Source organism: Eupeodes corollae, chromosome 2, assembly GCF_945859685.1.
Source record: "Eupeodes corollae chromosome 2, idEupCoro1.1, whole genome shotgun sequence".
Taxonomy (NCBI): Eukaryota; Metazoa; Arthropoda; class Insecta; order Diptera; family Syrphidae; genus Eupeodes; species Eupeodes corollae.
In genome coordinates this window covers 76,155,429-76,179,019 of record NC_079148.1, presented here as the reverse complement: position 1 = coordinate 76,179,019, position 23,591 = coordinate 76,155,429, and the positions used below count along the sequence as shown (strand labels likewise).

The 23,591-nt window shown below is 35.7% G+C and overlaps 1 protein-coding gene across 1 annotated transcript; it reads right to left on the bottom strand.

Annotated features, from left to right (window-relative positions):
- LOC129947170 (protein rhomboid) lies at positions 1–22,857 on the bottom strand. The gene is made up of 5 exons (XM_056057617.1): positions 22,233–22,857; positions 1,494–1,749; positions 1,314–1,419; positions 903–1,245; positions 1–841 (listed from the first exon to the last, which is right to left on the bottom strand). Exons 1-5 carry the CDS (start codon positions 22,374–22,376, stop codon positions 518–520), a joined length of 1,173 nt encoding a protein of 390 aa, XP_055913592.1. The 5' UTR covers positions 22,377–22,857; the 3' UTR covers positions 1–517.
- Between the last annotated feature and the right edge of the window lie 734 nt (positions 22,858–23,591).

The following is a 23,591-nucleotide window of genomic DNA, read 5'->3' as shown; positions in this document are numbered from 1 at the left end:
CTCAATTAATTGCAAATAGTATATTATCAATAAAATTGTGTAAACATTATCTTATAGCTAAAATCGATAATTTAGTCAAGTTTATTGTTTTTCTTTGCTTTAATTATTTCTTAATATTTATATTGTCTACTTAAAAAAATACGGACGTAAAGAAATGCCTTTTTTTAATACAAATTCAAGTGTACAAAAATACAAATACCATTATAAAAAGTTGTACAAAAAATATAAATAAGCCCTGATGATATAAAATACAAAAATATTAAGCTCGATATACATACATACACATATAGTTTTTTTTTTTGTTATGCTAAATTGCATGTTTTCTTAAGTAACATTTTTGTTTGTTTGATTTTTTTTTATTTAAATAGTTTGTAAATGCTGACAAAAATTCAAATGACTTGAAATTGAACCTCTAAGGGCACTTTGGTGGTAATATATTTCACATTCATACCAAAAAATAAAAAAATATTGTTGCGTTTGAATTTGTGGCAATAGTTTGTTTCTTGTTTTACATAAATTAGTAAATATTTCCATTCCATTGTTCTTGTTTGGGGAAATATTCTGGGTAAAAGATTTGGAACATAATTCCAGCAAGCATGAGGGCAAAGTAGAAAGTTACTGCAATCCACCATAGAATACGTTCCCAGCGACGTTCTTTAAGATTTCTCAATACACCTATGCCAACGAGTAAGCCAGCTACGGCGCCCGACAAATGTGCAACATAGCCAATTTGGTCATGTTTATCGTTTAGATGACGGTATATCGAGGTACCCAGATCAGTGAAGCAGAAGATAAGGAACACAAACAATTGTACTATTGCGTAGTCCATGTCTGAAAAGTTCTGAAAGTAAAAACACGTTTATAAATTTTCTAATCAAAAATCATTAAACTTTGATTCTTACCATGATGATTGTGGCAATGTGAGCTGTTATAAGGGCATATACGCCACCGGAAGCACCGGCAAGATAAATATTCGGACTGCTTAACGATGTTCCCATTGATCCTGCCAATACCCCAGCCAAATACACCAGGGCAACACGCCACCAGTGATGGACTAGTTCCAGAGCAATGCCGAGGAAGATTTGAATCACAAGGTTCATAAAAAGATGCATTATCCCCACATGCACAAACATATAGCTGACAAAACGCCAACCTTCGTATCGTCGATATGGATTAAATATGAATAAGGTAGCTGCTGGACCTTTTGTACTCTCTCCAATGTGTTGCGATTGTTTTGGATCGTCCCTAGCAAGAACAAAAAAACAGTTTAAGGAAATATTCATGGAAGGTTATTTGCTTTTATTGAAACTCACTTAAAATGAATGACATCTATCATGAACATTATGATCTCCACCATCGAGAAAATAATCATAGTAAGAGGTGGCGGACAAAATGACATTTGCCTTTCATAAGCTCCATCTAATCAGACCAAACAAAAAAAAATATATAAATTAATCAAATATTAAAAAATAGTGTTTATAATCTTATCTCACCAATTTGATCACCTTGTATTTGTTCTCGTCTCGGCACAACCATTTTACAATAGTTGTGAATGTAACTCGATAGTAACCAACGGTTTTTAACAGAAAGTCTGTAAAATTCTTCAAAATCCAAACGTCCATTTCTATCTTCATCCGATACATCCACAATATTTCGTGCCATAGCTTGTGGTATATCTTGACAGAGTCCTTGGGCAATGAGAAGCTTAAGTTCTGCAAGGTCCAGATAGCCATCGTTATCGGTGTCATGCTAAAATAGTGAAGAAATATGTTATTTTAAAAGTGGTGTGTTTAAGTATGTATATTAATTGAAAAGTTTGACATCAAAGTTTTAAGGTCCTTGAATCTAAAAGATTTTTCGACTTTTATTTAAAGTTCTATGCGGAATTCACTGTATTACAATTTTCCATTATTAACGTTTTTTTCGGGAGTAGTAAAAGTTTTCGATTATGATGGGTTTCCTTTTTTGTTGACCATAAAAGGATGCACGACGGTAGATCACATATTTCTGCTTCACAATGCGGTTGAAGTATCTATATTAAATGGAAAGAATTGTACGTGGTCTTTGTGGATTTTAGGGCCGAAAGTCGTGGTTGTAAAAATTATAACGCAAAGAAATGTCAAAATATACAATCAGAGTAAAGAGTGAATCAAAATAAAATTATCAGACCAAGCTTCATTCCTAGGAGTAATCTTAGATAAAAAGCTAAGTTGGGGTCCAAATATACTACAGAGATCCAAAAAAGCTCAGATAGTATTATACTCATGCAATAGAATCTTTAGCAGAAACTATATGAAATGTACACTGCAATCATCAGAACCTAAAAACTCTAACAAGGATACAGATAATGCCATGTATAGGTATTAAGTGGCAATAAGGACCACTCCAACTGCTGGAATGGAGACAATACTCAAAGTTTTGCCTCTGGACCTATATGTAAAGGAAAATGTGTAAATAGCTCCTTACAGCTGAGCCAGATCAGTTGCTGCAAAACCAGCCACATTGGGCACGCTCAGATTCTACAGTGTAAGCACGATACTCTATCTTCGCTTCAATATAACCTTTAACACTATCTTTCCTGACAGGAACGAATGAGTGGATATTGTTGAACAGATGGCTGAGTCGTCAATATCTATATATACTGACCACTCGAAAACGAATGCTGGAGTAGGGGCAAGTTTCTTCTCTAAGTCACTCAACATCCTAATTTAAGCAGGCTCTTTTAAGTCGCATTATGCATCTCGTAGTGATCCAAGGTTACTTACTGGAAACGCTTAAACTGATGATCAATCAAAGATTATGATCATATGAGAGGCAGTCTACTAGCAAGCAAAAATTGACACTATAATAACGAAAGGCTTGAAATTGTCAGCAAGTATAACTTATCTGGGGATGAACTTCGCAAATAATTTAAAAAAAAAAACGAGAAACACTTTAACTCTAAAAAAAAAACTGAAAATAATTCAATAATTATTTATTGATTGGTATTCAGATACATTATCATTGTCTTTAAAGTCTAATTTGTCAAAAAAGTACTTAAAATTATGAAAAAGGAACAATTATAACAACTCAAATATGAGCGAAAATGTACTAAGCGCGATCGATTCGACTACGCGCGCCAGTTTAAAGGTTAAAAAGAATCTAGCATTTTTCCAACATGTATATCAAAGTCAAAGTTCAAAGTTTTCGAGTTTATTGCAGAATCAGTCATGCTTTTCGCAGGACAGGTTTGGGGAGGTCAATATTATGATGATATGGAAGTGGAACTGTTGCTCTTCTTAACTTTGGAGGCTGGATTTGCACAGTTAATAACTACAACTCAAAACTTACAGACAGATTATGTTATTAAAGTATTAAGCAGTCGACTTTTGAACATAATCATGATGAAAGCAGTGAGAAGTAAAGTAGGTTGTCTGGAGACTGGGTGGAGCTACATAATTTGTTTGCGAAAAAACGATCTAAAGCTAGATCAAGAGATTCACAGAAACTGAAAAAAAATTCTTTACGATTGCCTATCCTCAACAGATGAGAGGCAAACTGACTTCCGTGTAGATCAGGGATGCTAAAGGCTAGTCTGCAATCTGGAAGAAAGAAGCGCTTACTTGCACCTCCACGTGGAGGCTCCTGGGAAGCAAGTTAGAGAAATCAGTTCAGCTCGATGATGAATGATTCTGATCAATTCATAATTATTGAAAAAGGCACAGCTTTGAACTGCCCTGAAAAAATTCTCAACTTGTGAGCGAACGCAAGAAGCTACGGTTAACTTCCTACCTAAAATTTAATTGTACGATCGTTGGTAAACACACGACTGTCGTCTCTCTTCTGGGGCCAGGGGTTGACTTACTCATTAAAATTATACAAACCCAATAAGTATTAATAATACAAATCGAATTACAAGATGTCATCGATATTTAATATAAGTTTAAAATAGTCTGAAGTGGATTAAAAATCATTTTTAGGAATGATGTACAAGATATCGGGCGACCACTTCAAGGGTTATCTTCCCTAGATGTCTTTTCATCAAGCATTTTATTATCATACCACTATTGATGTGGTACCACGGGATTTGTTAAAGCTCCCTGGTTAATTCCAGGAACATATGTTGGGATGGCCGCTTTGTGAGAGTATCGTGATGCCCGTGGTTTATCCTACTCGTATATGCATAGGGTATTGATTTTACTTTACTCAAAATCAATCAATCAATCAAATCAATATATAGATGGACAAAGCCAATACCAAAGGTTAACAAAGAAGTGAATTTATTATGTCTTGGTAGCTTAGAAAGAGGAAGTCGCTAGAAGCATTTCGCCAAATAAGAGAGAGAAAATCTTTGCGTAAATCCTTTTGGTTAATTTCAAAAACTAAGCCAGTATACAATGCGAAGGACAGCAAGTGTAAAAACTTGCCGTTCAATTATGGCTCGTAGGAAATTGTTGATGTTGTAAGCAATCATTCTCTCTGCAATAGATATAAACACCAAAAATGAATATGAATCAAAATAAAGATTCCTTGAATTAATTACCAGAAGAACACCTGCAAAACGAACTTATAAGCGTTCAAAGGAACCAAGCGGTCTCGGTCAAATTTCTCTACAAATGGCAAAAAAAATCTTTCACATCATTTCACGTTTCGTGACATACCGCTTCGAAACCTATTTTGTTTTGGTTACAGCTCGGAGAATGTCCAGGGAGTAGGTTTTATTACAGTATAATATTTTTAGAAAAATCTAATTGAAAACTTTTTCTTAAAACCAAAACTTGAAAAATCAACTACACTAATTGGTATCTTTGAACTTTTTTTATTTTAAACAAAATATTATTAAAAATATTTTGTATAACTTTTAGAAATATTAAATTGACGGACGTTTATGAATGGAAAGTTGTTAGTGTGGGTCGGATTCCAACCTCTTTTTGTTTTTGTAAGTATTGAATTTAACGTTTTAATTAAACGGAACTGATCTTGATTTTTTCGACAGGCTTCGCCTTTCAGCCGATTTCCATGTGTCTAAGTGCACATAAAATTAAACTTTTCTGGTATTGCCTTAATGTATTTGGTTACTCAATGTCCCTTAAAAGTCACGTATTTTTTGGCATGCTGCATTGATTTTGAAATTTTAAAGTAAACAGTCCCCCAAGGTTGTAAACTATTCCTAGAAACTAGGAGCGAAAATGGAATACTATCTAAATTAAAAACGGGGCATGATGCATTAAGCACTTTGAAGTTGTTTCCAATAAATATTAATAGATCCCTTTTCTAAGTGATGGTGTGATGAATGCAAAAATAATGTGAGGAAAATGTATATGAAGTATGGAAAACAAATTATAATAACACTATTAAATAATAAATTGAAAGCAACTTTGCAAAGAGCTTCATGTATAATTGGTCATTACAATATTTTTTTTTCTGACGTATCTATTAACTCTTATTATTTTATTATATACATATGTATGTATATAAGAAGAAGAATACAGGTTTTATGAATTGATATTATTTGTATCTTATCATCTATTGATAAATTGTTGTTTGTGTAAATTAATTCTGGAAGGTATGTACGCATATATTTTCTTGTATTTAAAATAATTTTTTCCCATGACAAATTACGAATACAATTATTGATTTTGTTGTATATGAATCACATCCTATGTAGATACTTGAGAAAAAATCTTCAAGTGTATAACCACAATTATACGGTTAACCACATTTATAAAATGATGGCATAAAGTATAAAAATATATGCAAGTTCGTTCCTCTCTTTTAACAGATAATAACGAATCTATGGGGATTAGTTGCAACGAGAAAAGAATCTTCATAGCCCTTATTTAACTTAGAAGATAGAATTGAAACGCTGACTATTATTGGTTTTCTCTTTATCTGAAGAAGGAACACCTGAAGAAATGCAAATGCAATTGACTCATTACAATGTTCTGAAAAATAAAGTATGACTAATGAACCAAGAGGAACTTTATAAGGTTTCATATTTCTTTGACAACACAGATGGAAAAGAAGTTGTGGTGAAAAGAGACGATTTTAAATTGATTTACAAATCATAGGCTTTTATTTGATTAAAGGTATATAAAACTACTTGTAACATTTTTGACATCTTCGTGAAAATACGAAAGAATGGTAATGTTGATAATTTGTCGGAAGTCAATTATCGTGCTCCATTTTATTTGGCTGAATCAAACAGGGTCCAATGTGACCTTTTCTAACTTTGTTACCAACTAGCCGCAGTCAGCTTAGCTGTATTTAAAGTATTTTAATACAAAATTATCAAAAATCTTTATTATCGTTAAATGATTATGCTCTGAAAATCTATACTAATATTATAAAGCTGAATAGTTTGTGTGTCTGTTTGAACGCGTTAAACTCAGGAAAAACTGGTCAGATTTGAAAAATTCTTTCAGAGTTAGACAGCCCATGCCTGGCAAAAATTCTAGTTTCAAACCCTTCCAGTGGGTGCCAGGCGGTAATGATCATAACAGTTGACTTGCGCGTTGTCAAGATGGAGATCAGCTAAGGTCAGGTTGAATTGCTGAAGTTTCCTACTCCATTAGCAAGCATTAGCAATGCAATTTGACCATAGATACGGGGTCCCTAATTTCAGTGGTGGTGTGAGCGTCTTACATAATCCGTGCCGAAGAATGTAAAGCCAGGAGACTTTGAAGGGGAGCTCATTTAGCGCTGGTAGTTCCAGCACTTGTGAGCAACCCAAAACCACAGAAAGTATATGCATTGATGAATACAACAACCTTATGGCCAGCCAAGAAAAGGCCGTTAAGCGAAACAGATCTCAGGTAGAGATCTGCATGTCTCAGAAAAAGAGCAAGCTTGACGACCGGACAAAACCAGTGAAAGCACCATCTTCTGGAGCAGCGCAACTGCGTACTCTTAGTAAGGTTGTCAGGGATGACCTCCATGTAGCAGTTGTGGATGAGCTCTCCACAAACAGCAAAGGTCTGCTGAACGTGTGGAACTCTATCGAGGGCAAGCTCTCGGAAATGGTGTTTTCATACACTATATCAAACAGTGAGGGCCCCTACCCTAGTTTTGACTCTGCCGATATGCTCAGGGGGTATAGGGTAATTAAATGTGCGGACAGGTTTTCTAGGGATTTCCTTAGTGAAAGCATTGCTAAGGTTAGCAATGACTAGGAGGGCTTGAAGCTCAAGCTTATCCCAGCTAAGGACATCCCTAGATAACGGAAGGCTCACATTTGGTTGCCGCTTATGAGCATAAAGAAAAGCGGACAGGACCTAATGCGCGGTCTTCAGAGGCAAAATCCGTAGAAGACCAGCGCCTCTTACCTTCTGAGGATTAGCGAGGAGAGTCTAGGGGCTCTTAAATGCGGGGACCGAAATGCGGCTATCTTTACAGCCATTAACTCGGCCATATCCTCATCTAAATTGGTCCAGCAATGTAACGATGAGCTTGCGAACCTGAATATTAACCTCGGTGTCACCCTGATCTGGGTTCCGGGCCATAGTGGTATCGTGGGAAATGAACGGGCTGACGAGCTAGCCAGGCTAGGATCGGCCCTTCATAGCTCACTTGGGGAAATGGTTAACATTCCTCTTGGCGCTATAAAGGGTAAAATCTTTTCTATCTACCAAACTGAATCAAACCGAAGGTGGAGTAATTTACCCAACTGCATTATATCTAGGAAGATATTTCCCACCTATAATAAAACCCGTACAAACGATTTTCTATTTTTTGGATCTCAGGCTAGGTTGCCTTGGGATCGCCATTTCTACCTACCTACCTAGACAGCCCATTTATTAAGGAAGGCTATAGGCTATATATCATCATGCTAAGACAGATACAATGGAGCGAAAATAATGATCTTTTTTTAAATTGAAAGCTTTCACTGCGTGCGTTTTGGAAATAGTTAAAGTTTTGCTTAAATACTGTATGACAGAATTTTTCTCCTTTAATAGTTCTAAAAAAACTACGCGACAGCATTATGCCTTTCTTTTAAAGTTGGTTCACTATATCCTTTTTATGCTCAACAAATTTGTTCTAAAATAAAACATGCGAGTAACGAAGCAAAGTGCACTTAGAATAGATATGATTCTTTTATTTTTATAAAATTACAATGAATTGTTGAACAATTAATTTACAACTGAACTTCCAACATAAATATACATCCATAAATATGTTGACTATATTTTTAGATACATTTTTGAAACTTACCAACTTTATGAGTATACCGCACAAAAATTTCAAAATGTTAAAATAATTTTTTTTTAAATTTATGAATGAATAATTATTCTTTCTATGATTCCGAAAACCATACATTTTTTACTAGAAAATTTAAGGTATTGGAATTGTTTAAGGGTTTAATTTGAAACTTAAAAAGGTTAAATGAAGTAACAAAAAGAAATAAATTTTATAGGATTACTACTTTTATTTTGTATGTTTTTGAATTCAAAAATCAGAATTTGAAATCCCAATTCTTTTGAGAACTGTAATGTAAATACTATTTTTAAGTTTTTGGATAACATATTGAGGGAAATATATCTAAGATATGAGCGAAATGGCACATTTTAAACAACTTATTTTTCGGAAAGTACCTAGGATCTTAATTATCCAAGTAAATGTGTACAGTACATTTTAAAACCAATACTACAACAATTTTTGTTTTTTCCAATACTGAAGCTTGTAGAAGCATATTGTATGTCCTAAAGGCAAGCTAAAATGATGAATTTTAGCTTATATTGTTTTAAAAAGATATAATTTATTTGACGAAAAATACTATGACAGCCGGCGTTGTTATTGTTCTCTTCCTCGACTGACGTTTGACACCGAATGGCTGGATTTACTTAAAATTATTTTTGATCGATTATCGATATGTTCACTGAAATGGCTTGTGCGGTATTGGACAAACTATTTTTGCATTTTTATAGCTAAAAATAAATAATCTCTAAGTATCCTTTCTAAAACTAGATTTTGTTTAAAAAATACGGTGTATTGAGTAATGACCGGGGTTAAATACCTTAAATTTTGCAATTATATTTTTGACTTGTTGTTGAAGATTATACATTAGGACGCGTTCCCGAAAGGATCTTCTATGCGTGTATATTGATTTCATGTAAAATTCACCTTATTAAAAAATTATATCGTTTGATAGACACACAAAACAGGTTAGTTTTAGTATTTAATTCATTTTTGTTTTCAATTAAGTCAAGACTTAAGGCATTAAATTGCTAGCAAAATCTGCACCTTGGTGATTTTGAGCCATATGCATATGGTTTTTCAATAGTGGCGGGTATATGATGAAAATGTCAATTGTGGCGTTTGCTGTGGCACGTAGCGCCACCCGTCCTGCTAGAACCACATGTTAGCTAGGTCCATCTGGTTCAATTTGGGTCATAACAAATGATATATCAGAATATCACTAACGTCTTTTTCAAAAAAGTACGGATCAAGGCTTGTTAACATAGCCTTTTATCCAAAAATGCGCCTAGTCAAAAAAGATGATTTTGGACAACATTGGGGTCCTCTTTCAAACATTCGAAGGCCAGTCAGCAAACAAACGGCTATGGTCATGAACTTTGAGCTCCTGGGTCAGTTGGATCTTATACGGGTGTAGACGCAAGTCCCGACGTAAAATTCCCCAAGTTGAAGTGTGCGTTCTTGAGCACGGTGAGGAATAGACTGCTTCGGGGTCTGTTCTACACTATGACAGACCGCGGCGATGTTCTCGGCCGATCTTTCGTTCCTGGACGTACGGGTGTTGGTTGATTGTTTACTGAACCGGTCGTCTCAAATTTCACCACCAAACGTTGAAGAGTCGACTGCGAAGGTCCACCACGTCTACCGTAAAATGGGGGCAATGCGCGCAACCTTACTTTAACGAAGACTCATTTTAATAATAAAGTTGTATCAATTAAACTTGCAGTTCCATCGTGTAACTTGCCATGATGATTTGGCATAAGCAACTGAATAATAAACAAAAGATTTGACAGATGTCACCAAAACAAAATGGCCGTCACGGGGCGCCAAAATCTACCCGCGCAAATTAAATAATCCTTTACTTCGGTTTTCCATTGCGTCACAAGTCAATTCAAAAGCAATTCACAGCTGTATTTCTGTCGAAATCCTGACTTAAGAAGTTGTTGGATTCCAAAAAGCTTTGTAGCTGTTGATGAAGAATTTTTTCTAACACTTTGCTTTCTGTCATAAGCATGTTAACCTGGCAAAACTGATGGAATTATTGTTTTCTTCACTTATTAAAATATTACGCTACTTAGTAAGTTGTTTATGACATTTAAAAAACACGGACCGACAAGGCATATAGCACTATATTCTTTTTTACTGTTTCTTTTTTATAATATGTATTAACTCACTTATATTTATTCATTTGAATTCAAATATGATTTCACTTTGTTTATAGCTCTGTTTTCATACATAATTTGCTCTATTTCACTTTTTTCTTCAAAAAAAAAACTTTATTGTTCTCCATTGTTTCTTGGTCGTTGGATTTATCAACTTTTTAGCAATGAAATTATTTGTAACTAGTTAAAGATCTCTTGCGTGCTTCAGGTCCTGTAAAAGCATCTATTTTTCCTTAAAACATATAAACACAAATACGCACAAATTTTGTATTAGGTATGTACATAAACATGGAAAACTCGTGACATGATGGTAAGTTCGTTAGACAGTCATGACAGAGGTCTTGGGTTCGATCCCTGCCTGTACCATCGACAGGTTTTTATACGGCAGTACCCAAGAAATTGACTTATCCACCAAAAGTAATTTTTGTCATGAAAAGTGCTTAGCCGTAGGTCCCCTCAATCTCTGACAACAATACTCGCACACAGGAATGGTTGAGAGTTGTAAGTCACTAGGCCTTGGTTCTCAACGGACTATTGCGCAACCGCGTCTCGAAAAATGTTTATTCTAATTCGTGTTACTTAAAATTGACAATTGACTAGAATAATTCGGTGTTTAAGTTGACTTTGCATACTGAGATCACTTTGTATGTAGACACCTATGCCCATTAACTTTGAAAAGATCCTGTACAGAATATCTTAACAGCGGGTGGCATATCGCGAAATTTATTTTCTAAAAAAAAGTTTGGTTATTGTGCTAATTCGCTCCTGTGCGTGTTCATATTCACTTTTAAGATTAATTTTACGTCTTTAAAAATAAATAAATTGAAAAATTGAGTTTATAAGTCAACTATTCACTTTGAAAACAGTGTTGCCATCTCCGATATTGTTTAATACTCGTGCAAACATTTCATTTACTACATACATTTATCAAATTTTTCTGAAGTATGAGCTGAATTAGTGTGTGATTTTGGTATAGAATTTGGCATTAGGTAAAAAAGGTCTTAAGTTGAAAAATTCAATTTAGTGTTTTAATATTATGTAACAGCCTTTCTTTGTCTCTTTCGTTTAATACTTTCAACTTTAGTCTTCAGACAAAATGACACCAAATTCAAATTTGTTGTGATATTAACTTCTTGAGTTTATTAAGTCCGTGTGACCAGTATAGGACTTAAGTCCTATTTGCCTAACATCAAAGATTTATCGCTCCAGTCAAGTACTCTATTTTATATTGAGACGAAATTCCACCTTAATTAAAAAAAAAAAAAAATTTCGCGGGTACTGCCTCTTGCGAGGAATTGACAATTCCTTCAAGAGTAATTCTTGTCATGAAAAAGTGCTTTCTCAAACTAGCCGTTCGGATTCGGCCTAAAATTGTAGGTCCCTTCCATTCCTGACAACAGTACTCGCACACAGGAATGGTTGAGAATTGTAAGTCACTAGGCCCTGGTTCACAACGGACTGTTGCGCCACCCCATTTGAGTAGCTTATTTTCACGAGGTATTATGGAATTCATATTGAAATTTCGCGAAAAAATCTCAAATCAATAATATACATAGTACCTGAATACAAAAATGAAATAAAAGCAGAGAGGGGAGAGGTGTTTCCACTAAGGCACCTCCCGTTATCCAGACGGCAGCGGAGGAATTCCCGAGATGGGATCAACGGTGGGGTCTACAGTTCCAGTAAGGTAGAACTACTTAGTGGACACCTTATAGGGCTTCTTCGACTTATTCGGAGCCCAGGCCTATAAGGAGCGGTTTTATCCGGCTCCCCATCCTTGGAGTTATACTTAGGATTTGGCCCTCCAGGTTGGGGGTTGTGCCGTCTGGGTGACTTCCTGGCCGCGTAAAAATTTCATAGTTGCGAAGCACCAACAAGCCTCGGATACGGACGGATTTACTGTTGACAACTTACGCAAACAAATTAAGGACAACGAACTTCGGATATGCACGTGGAATGTTAGATCCTATAACAAAACACGTGCGGCCGAGGAATAATCGGGAAAAACAGACTGCACGACAACACTTCCGAAAACGGATTCAGGCTTTTAGATTTTGCTGAGGGGCGAAACGTAGCCAGTACGCGTTTTCAACACCTCAACATCCACAAAGGAACTTGGAGTTCTCCAGATCAATATACCGTCAACCAGATTCACCATATTGCGATCGACGCCAGACACGCTTTCAGTATCATGGATTTCCGAACTTTCCGAGGAGCTAACACAGACTCGGACCACTACCTTGTTTTAGCCAAGGTAGCATTTCGGATTTCCCAAGACCCAAGACAAAACAGGGAGGTTCTGGGAGAAGGTACAATGTCGAACGGCTACAATCGCCAGAGATCGTCAAATTCTTTTCCGACCGAGTTACAAGTAACCTCTTTCGAAGTTCTCTGCCGCCAACACAATGTATCGAAAACCAGTGGCAACATTGCCAAGATGCAATTAGAGAAGCCGCTTCTGATGTGCTGGGTTTCAACAAGCCACCAACAAGGAACACCTGGTTTGATAAGGAATGTCGGCAGGCAAATGCAGCCAACAACAGGCACGCAAAGTTGCGCTGCATAAAAGGACGAGAGCTGCTCATGAGCTCTATGAGCAGAAGAGGCGAGAGGAACACCGACTTCTCATTAGGAATAAAAGAGAGCATGAGAAGCGTGCGGTCGAAGATGTTGATAGGTTTAAAAGCAGGAATGAAGTTCGAAAGTTTTATGAACAGGTGAAACGAAATTCACAGCTACATAAACCTAGAACCGAAGGCTGCAAAGACGAAAGTGGAAACATCATAGTGGAACCGCAGTCAATGCTGAGGACATGAAAGGACCACTTCTGCAGACTGTAGAACGGCGACGACGAACTGAATTCCGCTGTCAGGCAGGAAGGTCCATTGAGCATAGACGACGAAAGCCAACAATCCCGTCCTCCCGACTTAGAAGAAGTAAAGATTGCCATATCTAAGCGGAAGTCTAATAAAGCCGCTGGAGCGGATAGCTTTAATGCCGAGCTCTTTAAAGCAGCTCGAGATAAGTTGGTTAGGAGCATGCACCAACTTATCTGTATGTTCGGAAGAAAGCATGCCCGATGAATGGAACCTCAGTATTGTTTGCCCGATCCTGAAAAAAGGAGACCCTCTAAACTGCACCAACTGTAGAGGAATCAGTTTACTTAACATCGTAATATGTGAACGTCTAAAGCCCATCGTCAACAACCTGATAGATCCTTATCAGTGTGGTTTTAGACCAGGAAAGTCTACAGTTGATCAAATATTCACATTACGGCAGATCCTGAAAAAAACCCAAGAACACCAAATCGACACCCACCATGTTTTTATCGATTTCAAGGCCGCATATGACAGCATCTACAGGGACAAGCTGTATAGAGCCATGTCTAGTTTTGTGCATCCCCGTTTGTGCAGGATGACCATGGAGAATTCACGCTGCTCCATAAAGGTTGGAAACAACTTAACAGAACCTTTTCATGTCAAAAAAGGTTTTAGAGAAGGTGATGCGCCTGTCATGTGATTGTTTTAACATCGTGCTTGAAAGAATAGTGCAGAGCTCACACGTCAACACTAGAGGCACTATCTTTCAAAAGTCTGTCCAATTACTAGCATATGCTGATGACATTGACATAATCGGAAGAACTCAGCGAAATTTAAATGGGGCTTTTGTGAGTATTGAGGCAGACGCGATAAAAATGGATTTAACGGTTAATGAGGCCAAAACAAAGTACATGCTGTCGTCAAGAAAGAACATACAACTCCAACGTTTGGTCAAAACGTCACCATCGACAGACGTAACTTTGAGGTAGTCAAGGACTTCGTTTACCTAGGCTCCTCTGTAAACGCAGAAAACAACACCAGCGCTGAGATCAAACGCAGAATAACTCTTGCTAACCGCTGTTGCTTTGGGCTAAGAAAACAATTGAGTGGTAAAGCTCTCTCTCGAGGGACCAATGTGTCGCTAGGCTCCGGCCTGGAAAGTCTTCGAATCCACAACTACAGGACAGCACAGTAGAAGAAGACCGCGGATCAGGTTGCGCGCACAAGTGGAAAGTGACCTCGACCAACTTGGAGCGCGAAACTGGCGACATCTAGCTAGGGACCGAGCTAGATGGAGAAGTTTGTTGGGTGAGGCCCTAGTTCACATAGGACTGTTGCGCCACCTTAATTAAGTAAGTAAGTAAGTCATATACAACTAACTTACTTAGAAGTGTTTTTGTAGGCGATGCAAATTGTTATTAATTGTATGTGCTGTGCTGTAAATTAAATAATTATCTAAACATCTATTAGTAACAGTAGCGTAGATGACACGCCTGGCATTCTGTGCTGTATAACGGTTTTACCTAATAGATAAAATAACTTCATTGTAAAGTTAAACAAAAATTAAAACAGCTGGCACAACATGGAGTGTACATTCATTTGTATGCATGAACAAATAAAATTCTTAAAATTCAATAAGTCAAGAAATTGCTCATACGACCACGTGTATCTGTTTCTTTTACTTAAATGAGACAGTCTTTAGAGCAGGTGCTTGTTATAAGACCGGCATACAAATCATTGTAAACAATAGTTTTATGTGTAGTAAAGAGAGACACTCCCTTTAGAAATGGTGACAGTTATAACTATCACTAGTTTAATCACCCAAACATTTGTTTCGAGGTGTAAGAATGGTTAAAAGTGCCAAAATTTGTCTATGTTTTGTATTACAATGAAGATAATGACGTGTAGATTTGTTTCCAAAAAATATTTTATTTAACCCAGCAGTTTTTTTAATGATAAATTCGTTTTGAATTAACAGATTATTGTTTATTTAGAAGTCGTTTATAGGAATCTGTAAAACCTATCTGCAAAAAGCCCACGAGATTCCACTTGGTTTAACTTAGTCTGCTCTCATTTTGTACTGTTCCAAAGGCATCAGCAAAATAAATAGGTGCTTATTAACTCAACAGCAAAGAGAAGGTGAGAATCTCTTGGTTATTTCATAACTCCAATTTGAAGATTGCTAAAAACATGCATCAGTTAAATATTCCAGATTCCAGCTGTTTCAAATTTAACTATAATACAATTTTTCCTGCTTAATTGCATTGGTCATTTTGTCAGATTTTTCGGTCAATTATCCGGTTGGTTCAATGAACGCAGATCCATTTAAATATCAACCTTTTCAATTGAACCAGGGCCTAGTGACTTACAACTCTCAACCATTCCTGTGTGCGAGTACTGTTGTCAGGAATGGAAGGGACCTACAATTTAATGCCGAATCCGAACGGCTAGTTTGAGAAAGCACTTTTTCATGACAAGAATTACTCTTGAAGGATTTGTCAATTCCTCGCAAGAGGCAGTACCCGCGAAAATTATTTTTTTAAATTAAGCTGGCACAGGCAGGGATTGAACCCAAGACCCCTTGCATGACAGTCCAACGCACTAACCATCATGCCACCGGTACTACTGTTGGTCAGCTAGTCAATCCGAAACTGTCATATTAATGACAAATACAAATACATATATAAAATAAGAAACATTTTCTTTTTAAATTCAGTAAAACCAAAGAAAAGATATACATACGAGTTATACGATTGAATTATATTCGAAATTAAATACCTCAAGATTCATTTCATTTTGAATTCTTGTGTCCTTACCAAGCTGATTGTGAAACGTCAAAACCAGTGGCACTAACTTTGGTCGCATTCACAAAGCTAGTGGCTACGTAGTCAATGGACTCTGATTGGCTGAAATTTCCCCTTCGTATGGTAAAAATTCGGCTACAAAGTTAGTGGAAACTGATTTTGGCGTTTCACAATCAGCTGCTCGGTAAAATAACACGAATTCAAAATAAAATAAATTGTTTAATATTTAAATACAAAAATTTAAACCATTCAAGTTGTGTCTTAAATTTGATTTTATTGAATTTAAAAACACAAAAGATAAATGAATGACACTCCATTTGTTAGCTCTTTAGAGAAAACAAATCTCTTTGCTAGGCAGAACGTCGTCAATCCAACGCTGCCAGTGAGTGTTATGACTCCGCCTGTACTTGAGCCAGTTAATGATTCTATGGGGCAAACCTTTTTTCGCACTCGTACTGAAGCGAGAGTCCTAAAAGATCTTAACATACATAAATTTGCTGGTCCGGATGGTATTCCCGCTATTTTTCTGAAGAGGTGTTCTTCATCGCTGGCAAAGCAACTACGTAAGCTTTTTCATATGTCCTACTCCTCAGCTCTCGTTCTGAGTAGATGAAAAACCGCATTTGTCCAGCCTATTCCCAAAAAATGCAAATCCTCCTCACCGTCTAATTACGGACCGATTCCAACGTCATGAAAACACTGACTAATTATCAGCACAAGAAATATCTCGAAGATCGAAAGCTTCTTAATGACCGACAATACGGCTTTCTAGCAATAGGCCCACTAGTGATCTCATGGTTCATCTCACCGAACAGTGGATCAAATCTTTACATATATTTGGAGAAAGTAAGATACTTGATATTTCAAAAGCATTTGATAGGGTTTGGCATCAGGCTCTCTTATCAAAAATGCGTTCTTTCGGTTTTCATGAATCCCTCCTTCATTGGATTAGTAATTACCTTTCGAATCGTTTAATACAAGTGGTATTGGATGGATTCAAGTCTGAAAACCACAAAATAAATGTTGGAGTGCCCCAGGGCTCTGTTTTATCTTCAACACTCTTTTGTCATTTGTATTAATATACCTTGTTTCGCAGACGATAGTACTCTTAGCTATTAATATTCGTTTTCAGATTCACATCCCTCTTCTTCGGATGTGGAACTGCAACGACAAAATATGATAAGCTCATTAAATTCCAACCTAAACACCATTGTACAATGGGAAATAAAAAACCGCGTGGAATTTAATGCTTCGAAAACGCAATGCTGTCTTGTATCGTTAAAGCGAAATATACCCCCCTTACCATTATCCATAAGTACACTGGTATATTTATCACCAACCACCTTTTGTGTAACTATCACATACACGATGTCGCCAAAAATGCCGCAAGATGTTTGAGTTTTCTAAGGCGATGCAAGAAGTTTTTCTCCCCCTCTGATCTCGCTGTTATTTACAAGATTTATATACATACGCCCAAAGCTTGAGTATAACTCCCATACCTGGGCTGGTGCTCCTGCAAATTACTTAAGTCTCTTGGATAGTATTGAACGTAGAGCATTTAGATTGATTGGGTATATTATCATCATAAGAACATTTACGTCACTTGAACATCGTCGAAATGTTTCTTGTCGCACCCTCTTTTACCGCTATTTTAATGGTTTATGCTCTAAAGAAATAGCCAGCTGCATTCCTTCTCTTAAACAGTTCAACCGTAATACTCGCGCTTCTAAGAATGCTCATCAATATACCCTCGAGCCCAACTTCGGTCGTACTGTCAAGTACAGAGATTCGTTTTTTAGCCGTACTATGCGAATGTGGAATGCCTTGTCACACTCTGTTTTTCCCAGCTATTGCAATATTCAGGAATTCAAAACCAATGTGCACCGACATCTCCTTTCAACCCCTCTCTCCCTTTCCTAGTCGCTTTGAGTGTGCGCTTATTATAAAAAAAAAGTTATCAAATCAAAAATGATTCTTATTTTATATATTTGCATTTGTCAATAATATGACAGTTCCAGATTGACTAGCTTTGTAGTGTAGTTTTGCAGTCCCAAAGATAGTTGAATTTTGACTACGTAGCCACTAGCTTTGTGAATGCGATCTTTGTAGCCGAATTTTCACACAAATAAAATACAAATACTAATTAAAATACACATACTAATCTAAATACAAATACTTTTGTAGTTAGATTTAGCCAATCATAATCCCTTGACAACGCAACCATTTACTTTGTGAATGCGACCAATATTCATCTCAAACAATGGCACTGACGACAGAAAACATTTTGTAATAAGAAAGTGAGCAGTGCTGCCAAGTTACTAAACCTAACTTCAATTATTAATAAATTTATTCATTAAAAAAACGCACGTAATTCAATTAAATGGGATTAAATTAACCGAAAGAAAGTTGTTGCATGTGTATGGAAAATGTTCGGTCAATCAAGAGCGAAAATCAATTAAGCGAGATGCAGTTAAGCAGAAATTACTGTAAATAATAAAATAATATAACAAAAAAAAAATCGGAACAGAATCGTTCCACTGAAAACGTTTTATTGCGCAGGTCCAGATAAAATAAGGGACTTCATTTGCAGTCAACTTTATTCTTTGATTTCAAATTCAGAACTTTACTTCACAAACCTCTACTTTAAGTTCACAGTACAAAAATTACCCACAAATATTATTGTCTACAAAACACTCTTAGACGAGCTACAAGTCCAGTACGATTTGTATTTTGTATTGTAAGGAAATATTTATTATTTCTTTTACAAATTGACAAGGAACCCTTTTACAGAAAGCATTAAATGAAGTTTTATTGAAAATAGACAAATTATTGAGTAATAAAGTTCAACTTTTAGTTGAAAAAAAAACATTATCAATTGTCATTTTGCAGATGTAGACTTGATTTGATAGTTCTGAAGATTTTTTTTGACTAACTTTCCAGTCAAGTTTTCATTAAAGTTGAGTTAATTGGAAGGTAATTTTATGGCAACTGGCCATTCAGATAATAGAAACTTGGTTAGCCCTTATGTTCGCTGAACCTTTCCATTTTCTTTGTGTTCACACCTGTAAGTTTTATTTCAACTCTAAGAGGCCAATTAAAGCTATCATTGGTTTTTATAATTGAAACCAATCATTGGAATTTTATTGGAAGGTCGTTTATAGCGATCATTGGATATGTACAGTGGTAGACAAGAATTTAGCACACTTGTTAAAGAAAATAAAAACCATTTAATCGGTTCAGTATAGTTCGATAGAACGAAAAAACCTGTAATTGGCTTAAAACTTTCATGTCGTTGCGGTGGCGTAGTGCACTAGCTCCTCACACGCTAGATCGCTTGTTCAAGCCCAGCTCGGGCAAAAGTTCTTCAAAAATTAAATTGAACATAAAGCGATTAAGCACCACTAAAGGAGTATGATGATCGGGTTGGTCCCCGTGAAATAACTATAACTCCAGCCTATCAACTTGGTGGTAGCACACACAAGTTGTTGTTGTTTAATTCTAAATATTCAATTGTAAATTCGGCAAGCAACTGCCTTAAACTGTGAGTATAAAATTTCATACAAAAGCCTCCTTAAAAACCATTTAATTTTCAATTTGTTTTCTTATATTGAAATTAGTTATATTTTATTTACATAGCACTTTGTTTTCATAGTACTTCATCAAATATGTTTAACATCTGTAAGAAGAAAAAAGTATAAAATGTAGAAACATCAATTTTTCGCCTGCACACAAGTTTAGCACATTCAACAGTTTCTTGATAAAATTTAACATGCCGTTATCAATTCTAAGTTTTCCTTGGTATTTGGTAGGGAACCATTTATTTTGCAGTACAGAAGCAATTCTTTTTGGCAAACTTTCAACTAAAGCCTTACATCGTGACTTTTTAATTGCATACCAAGCATTTTGAATCTCCTGCCACAATTGTGTTAAATTGGTTGTTTTTTTTTTTTTGCTCAATGTGATGTTCAACATCATTCCACAAATTCTCGATCGGTCGGGTGATTGTGCTGGCCACTTCAAAACGTCGATTTATTCACCTCTAAGGCACACCTCACTAACTTAGAAGGCACACTTAACTAACTTTGAAGTGCGTTTAGGGTGGTTGTCGTGCATGAAGCGTCATAATAACGGCAAATGGTCTTCTGCGTAGGGTATCATATGATCCAACAGGATATCTTTGTTCACGTTCTGGTCCGTTTTGGTGTCAATTTTTACGATGGGGCCAACGCTGTGCCATGAAAAAGCAGCCCAGACTATAACGTTACCTCCACCGTGTTTCACCGTCTTAATGGTGCACCTTGGATCATATTCCCTGTTTTTTGCACGCCATACATATTTTTTCCCATCCGATCCGAACCGGCAGAATTTGGATTCATCGTTCCAGAACACGTTTTTCCAAAAACTAATTGGTTTGTCTAGGTGAGCTTTGGCAAACTGTAACCTAGATTTAAATTTTTTTTGTATACAAGCGGTTTTCTCTGAGCAACGCACCCACGTAGATTGTTTTCATTTAATCGGCGTCTTAATGTCCTTGAGTAATCATTTACTCCATATAGTTCGTTGAAAGTTAGCTTCGAATGGCACTGGAGGTCTTAAACGGACCCTTGGTCGATAACCTATAAATAATTCTATCTTCATTTGTAGTTTTCTTTCTGGCCCGGGGGTTTTGTTTAACGTTTTCAATCACTCCAAACTTTTTGAAATGACCAAGGGCAGAGCATTCTAACAACTTAGAAATGTCTGTTACCGTCCGCCCTTTTGACTTCATTTTCAAGATCAGGCTTCTTTTTTTCTTTGAGGACCAATTTCCTTTGCCATGACTAATTTTTTTTTTTAATTTTTAAAGAATATTTAATTACCTCAAAAATTATTATTTTAAAAAAAAAAGCACAAAAATTAAAAATACACTCTTTGATTGCAAAACGGGCTAAATTTATGTCCAGCTAAAAACAACGCAATTCGCAAAACGGTATTTTACTTTTCAATCATTGACACATTTTTATTACCATACAAGGTAGTCATAGTAACAACATAAAAATTAACCGTTACTTGCAAGTAATAAAGAATTGAAAGTAGAAAAATACTTGTACTTTTTTCAATGTGCTAAATTCGTGTCCACCCTTGTATGTCATTGGACACAATTTCTTGATTGAAATCAACCGAATAGTGTTTCCTGACAGAAATCTGTCATTGGAACGGTTTGTTTCACTTTATCAGTATCAGCAGTTCAGGAAGCACAGACGCAGCCAATATTTAGTTGAAATAATCTTCAAAATAGATTTAAAAAAACCACAGTTTTCCAAATACCAACAGTTAAAATATTCATAGAACTTTATTTTCCTTGAAGTTATTTTGTTTTAGCTTGCCAAATAGTTATTAGCAGGTTCCTGTTAAATTATCGTAAGTATTTAAGTAGAAAATCAATAAAAAGGTACTCTTGTACTGCTGTGGTTCAAAAACAACTGAAATACTCTTAAAAATGACTGAAGTTATGAATTATAAGGTACTTGAAATTCAAAATCTAGTTAAAGAAGATCTCCTGGCTGAATATGCTGAAAGACTTCATGTGGATTTTGCGTTTCATAGATTCATTTGGATTACAATTACGATTGCGAATGTTTCTGTGTTGTTTCTCAACTTAAATCATAAAAGGAGGCCGACTTCTTTTAGATTTTACCTTTAACAGCCTTTTCAGCTTTTTTTTTCATTTTTAATTGCATTGCATTTTACAAAGAGAGACAAATAAGTGTTTAAAGTTTGCAATCAATTGCAACAATACTAAGATCTGAAGCCAATGCATTACTCTACTCCAAACAAAGCGAACTCAACCTACTTTTTCCCGCAAGAGAATACCTAACTGCCTATAAATACGAAAAAAAAAAACATCTTTATTTCAAAGCGTTTTTACCTTAAATAGACAAAAGCTAAGTATCACACGCAACTCGTTGGCATTCCTTGGGCCAGGTTAAGTGAATACCTATAGCGAGTGTCCGACCTTAGAATTATATCTAATCAGAGTTTGAAATAGAAAAAAAGCTGATTAAAAATTATATTATATTCGATTGCTATCATCATTGGCAATACTCGTAAAAAAACAACATCACTAACAACCTAACATATTATGTACAAATTGTATTTGCTGTGTTAAGTGAATCATCTGCTTCACAATAAAAAACCTTTTATTTATTTAGGGAACAAGGAATTGCACTGAAATTAAGCGCGACCGTGTTATTGACCTTGATGACTTAATAAATTAAACTTCATTTAATACTTACATTATCGAAAATTCGTCTGATTCGTTGTCGATCTTCAGCTTCTGGAACTGAAATCATTCGTTGTAATGGAATTTCTTCTTGTTGGCGCGACCCATTAGCCGATTCTAGGTCGTGCTGCTGTGACTGTTGTCGTTGACGACTCATACTTTCTTTCTCCGTTACAGAAACTAGTTACTATCGTAGATAGATGCTTTGGAACTTAGGAAATGCTTCCAAGTGCAAGTGCCACACTTGTTAGCAGCTTTAGGGTTTGGTCAGTTGCGTTTTCACTTTTGGAAAAGGTCAATGTGATGAGTAAGGGCAAGATTCATTAGAATTTTATATTGTCGTGGCTGGGTTGGGTTTGGGTTTGAAAATACTTAAAAGTTAACTCATAGAAAGTGGCAAGAAGTTTTTGTTTTAGTAATACACGGCAAGTATACGAATACGGAGGAAAGATGTAAATTAATCAATGAAAACCGTTGGGCAAAAATAAATAATAATACTTTGGGAGAACTAAACAAATCCCACAATCACAATAATTAGTAAAAATAACTATCGGTATCGAATGTTTAATGAAAAATGATAACAAAAAAGGAGCTATTCTACTTCTCGGCCGTCGCCTTCCTCAATATCAACTGTCTTCTGTCTTTGTCTGTCAATGTTTTTGACGTTTATAGTTGTTTTTGTATTGTTCTTCACGACACTACATAGCCGACAAATCGTTTGAGTAATCGGTTTCAGTATGTGCTAAAGTGGTATGGCAGTACATGACAAATATAAAGCCGATAACACATGGCAGATTTAAATTAAGATATTTATGAGGTTTCCATGAGTAACTTCAGATTCCTTCTGAAACTGTTTTTTTTTTTTTTTTTGTGGCGCAAAGAACATAAATAGAATTGCTTTTTTTTCATTGTATTTGTATAACTTCGTGTAATTGCTAGTGAGTGTGGTAGAGCTGTCAAATTCCCAGATACATTTTTTTAAATTTTCAGCGGTAAATTTGGTGAAAAATCCAGATCCGCAAATAAATTGATTTATTTTGTCCATGGAAAAGTTCTTACTTCTTAGATTTAGATTTCTAAAGAATAGATTGTTAGATTGGCTTTGTATGTGATTTTGGTTGCAAAATTATTTTTTTATGGCAAATATAAAACTTGACAGATAATTTTTTTAACTTGTTTTTATTGATAGCAGAACTATTATCCGCATTCTTATCAAAAGTTCATTAAAAATCCTTGCATATTACAACAAGAACTATCCCTAGAATATTTTGCTATATTTTGTAATAAAATTGAAATCTAATCAACAATTAAATTTATGAAATTCGCAGTGTTGGGCCAAAAAGGGTTTAAATAACTCTAAAAAATAGATTTC

What these genes read in the sequence shown, in the direction of transcription:
- LOC129947170 (XM_056057617.1), bottom strand. Translation starts at nt 22,376, where the DNA reads ATGAGTCGTCAACGACAACAGTCACAGCAGCACGACCTAGAATCGGCT. An exon ending in ATAGATGTCATTCATTTTAA is followed by an intron (nt 1,246 to 1,313) that starts GTGAGTTTCAAT and finishes TGTTCTTGCTAG; the next exon opens with GGACGATCCAAAACAATCGC. An exon ending in ACATTGCCACAATCATCATG is followed by an intron (nt 842 to 902) that starts GTAAGAATCAAA and finishes TTTTACTTTCAG; the next exon opens with AACTTTTCAGACATGGACTA.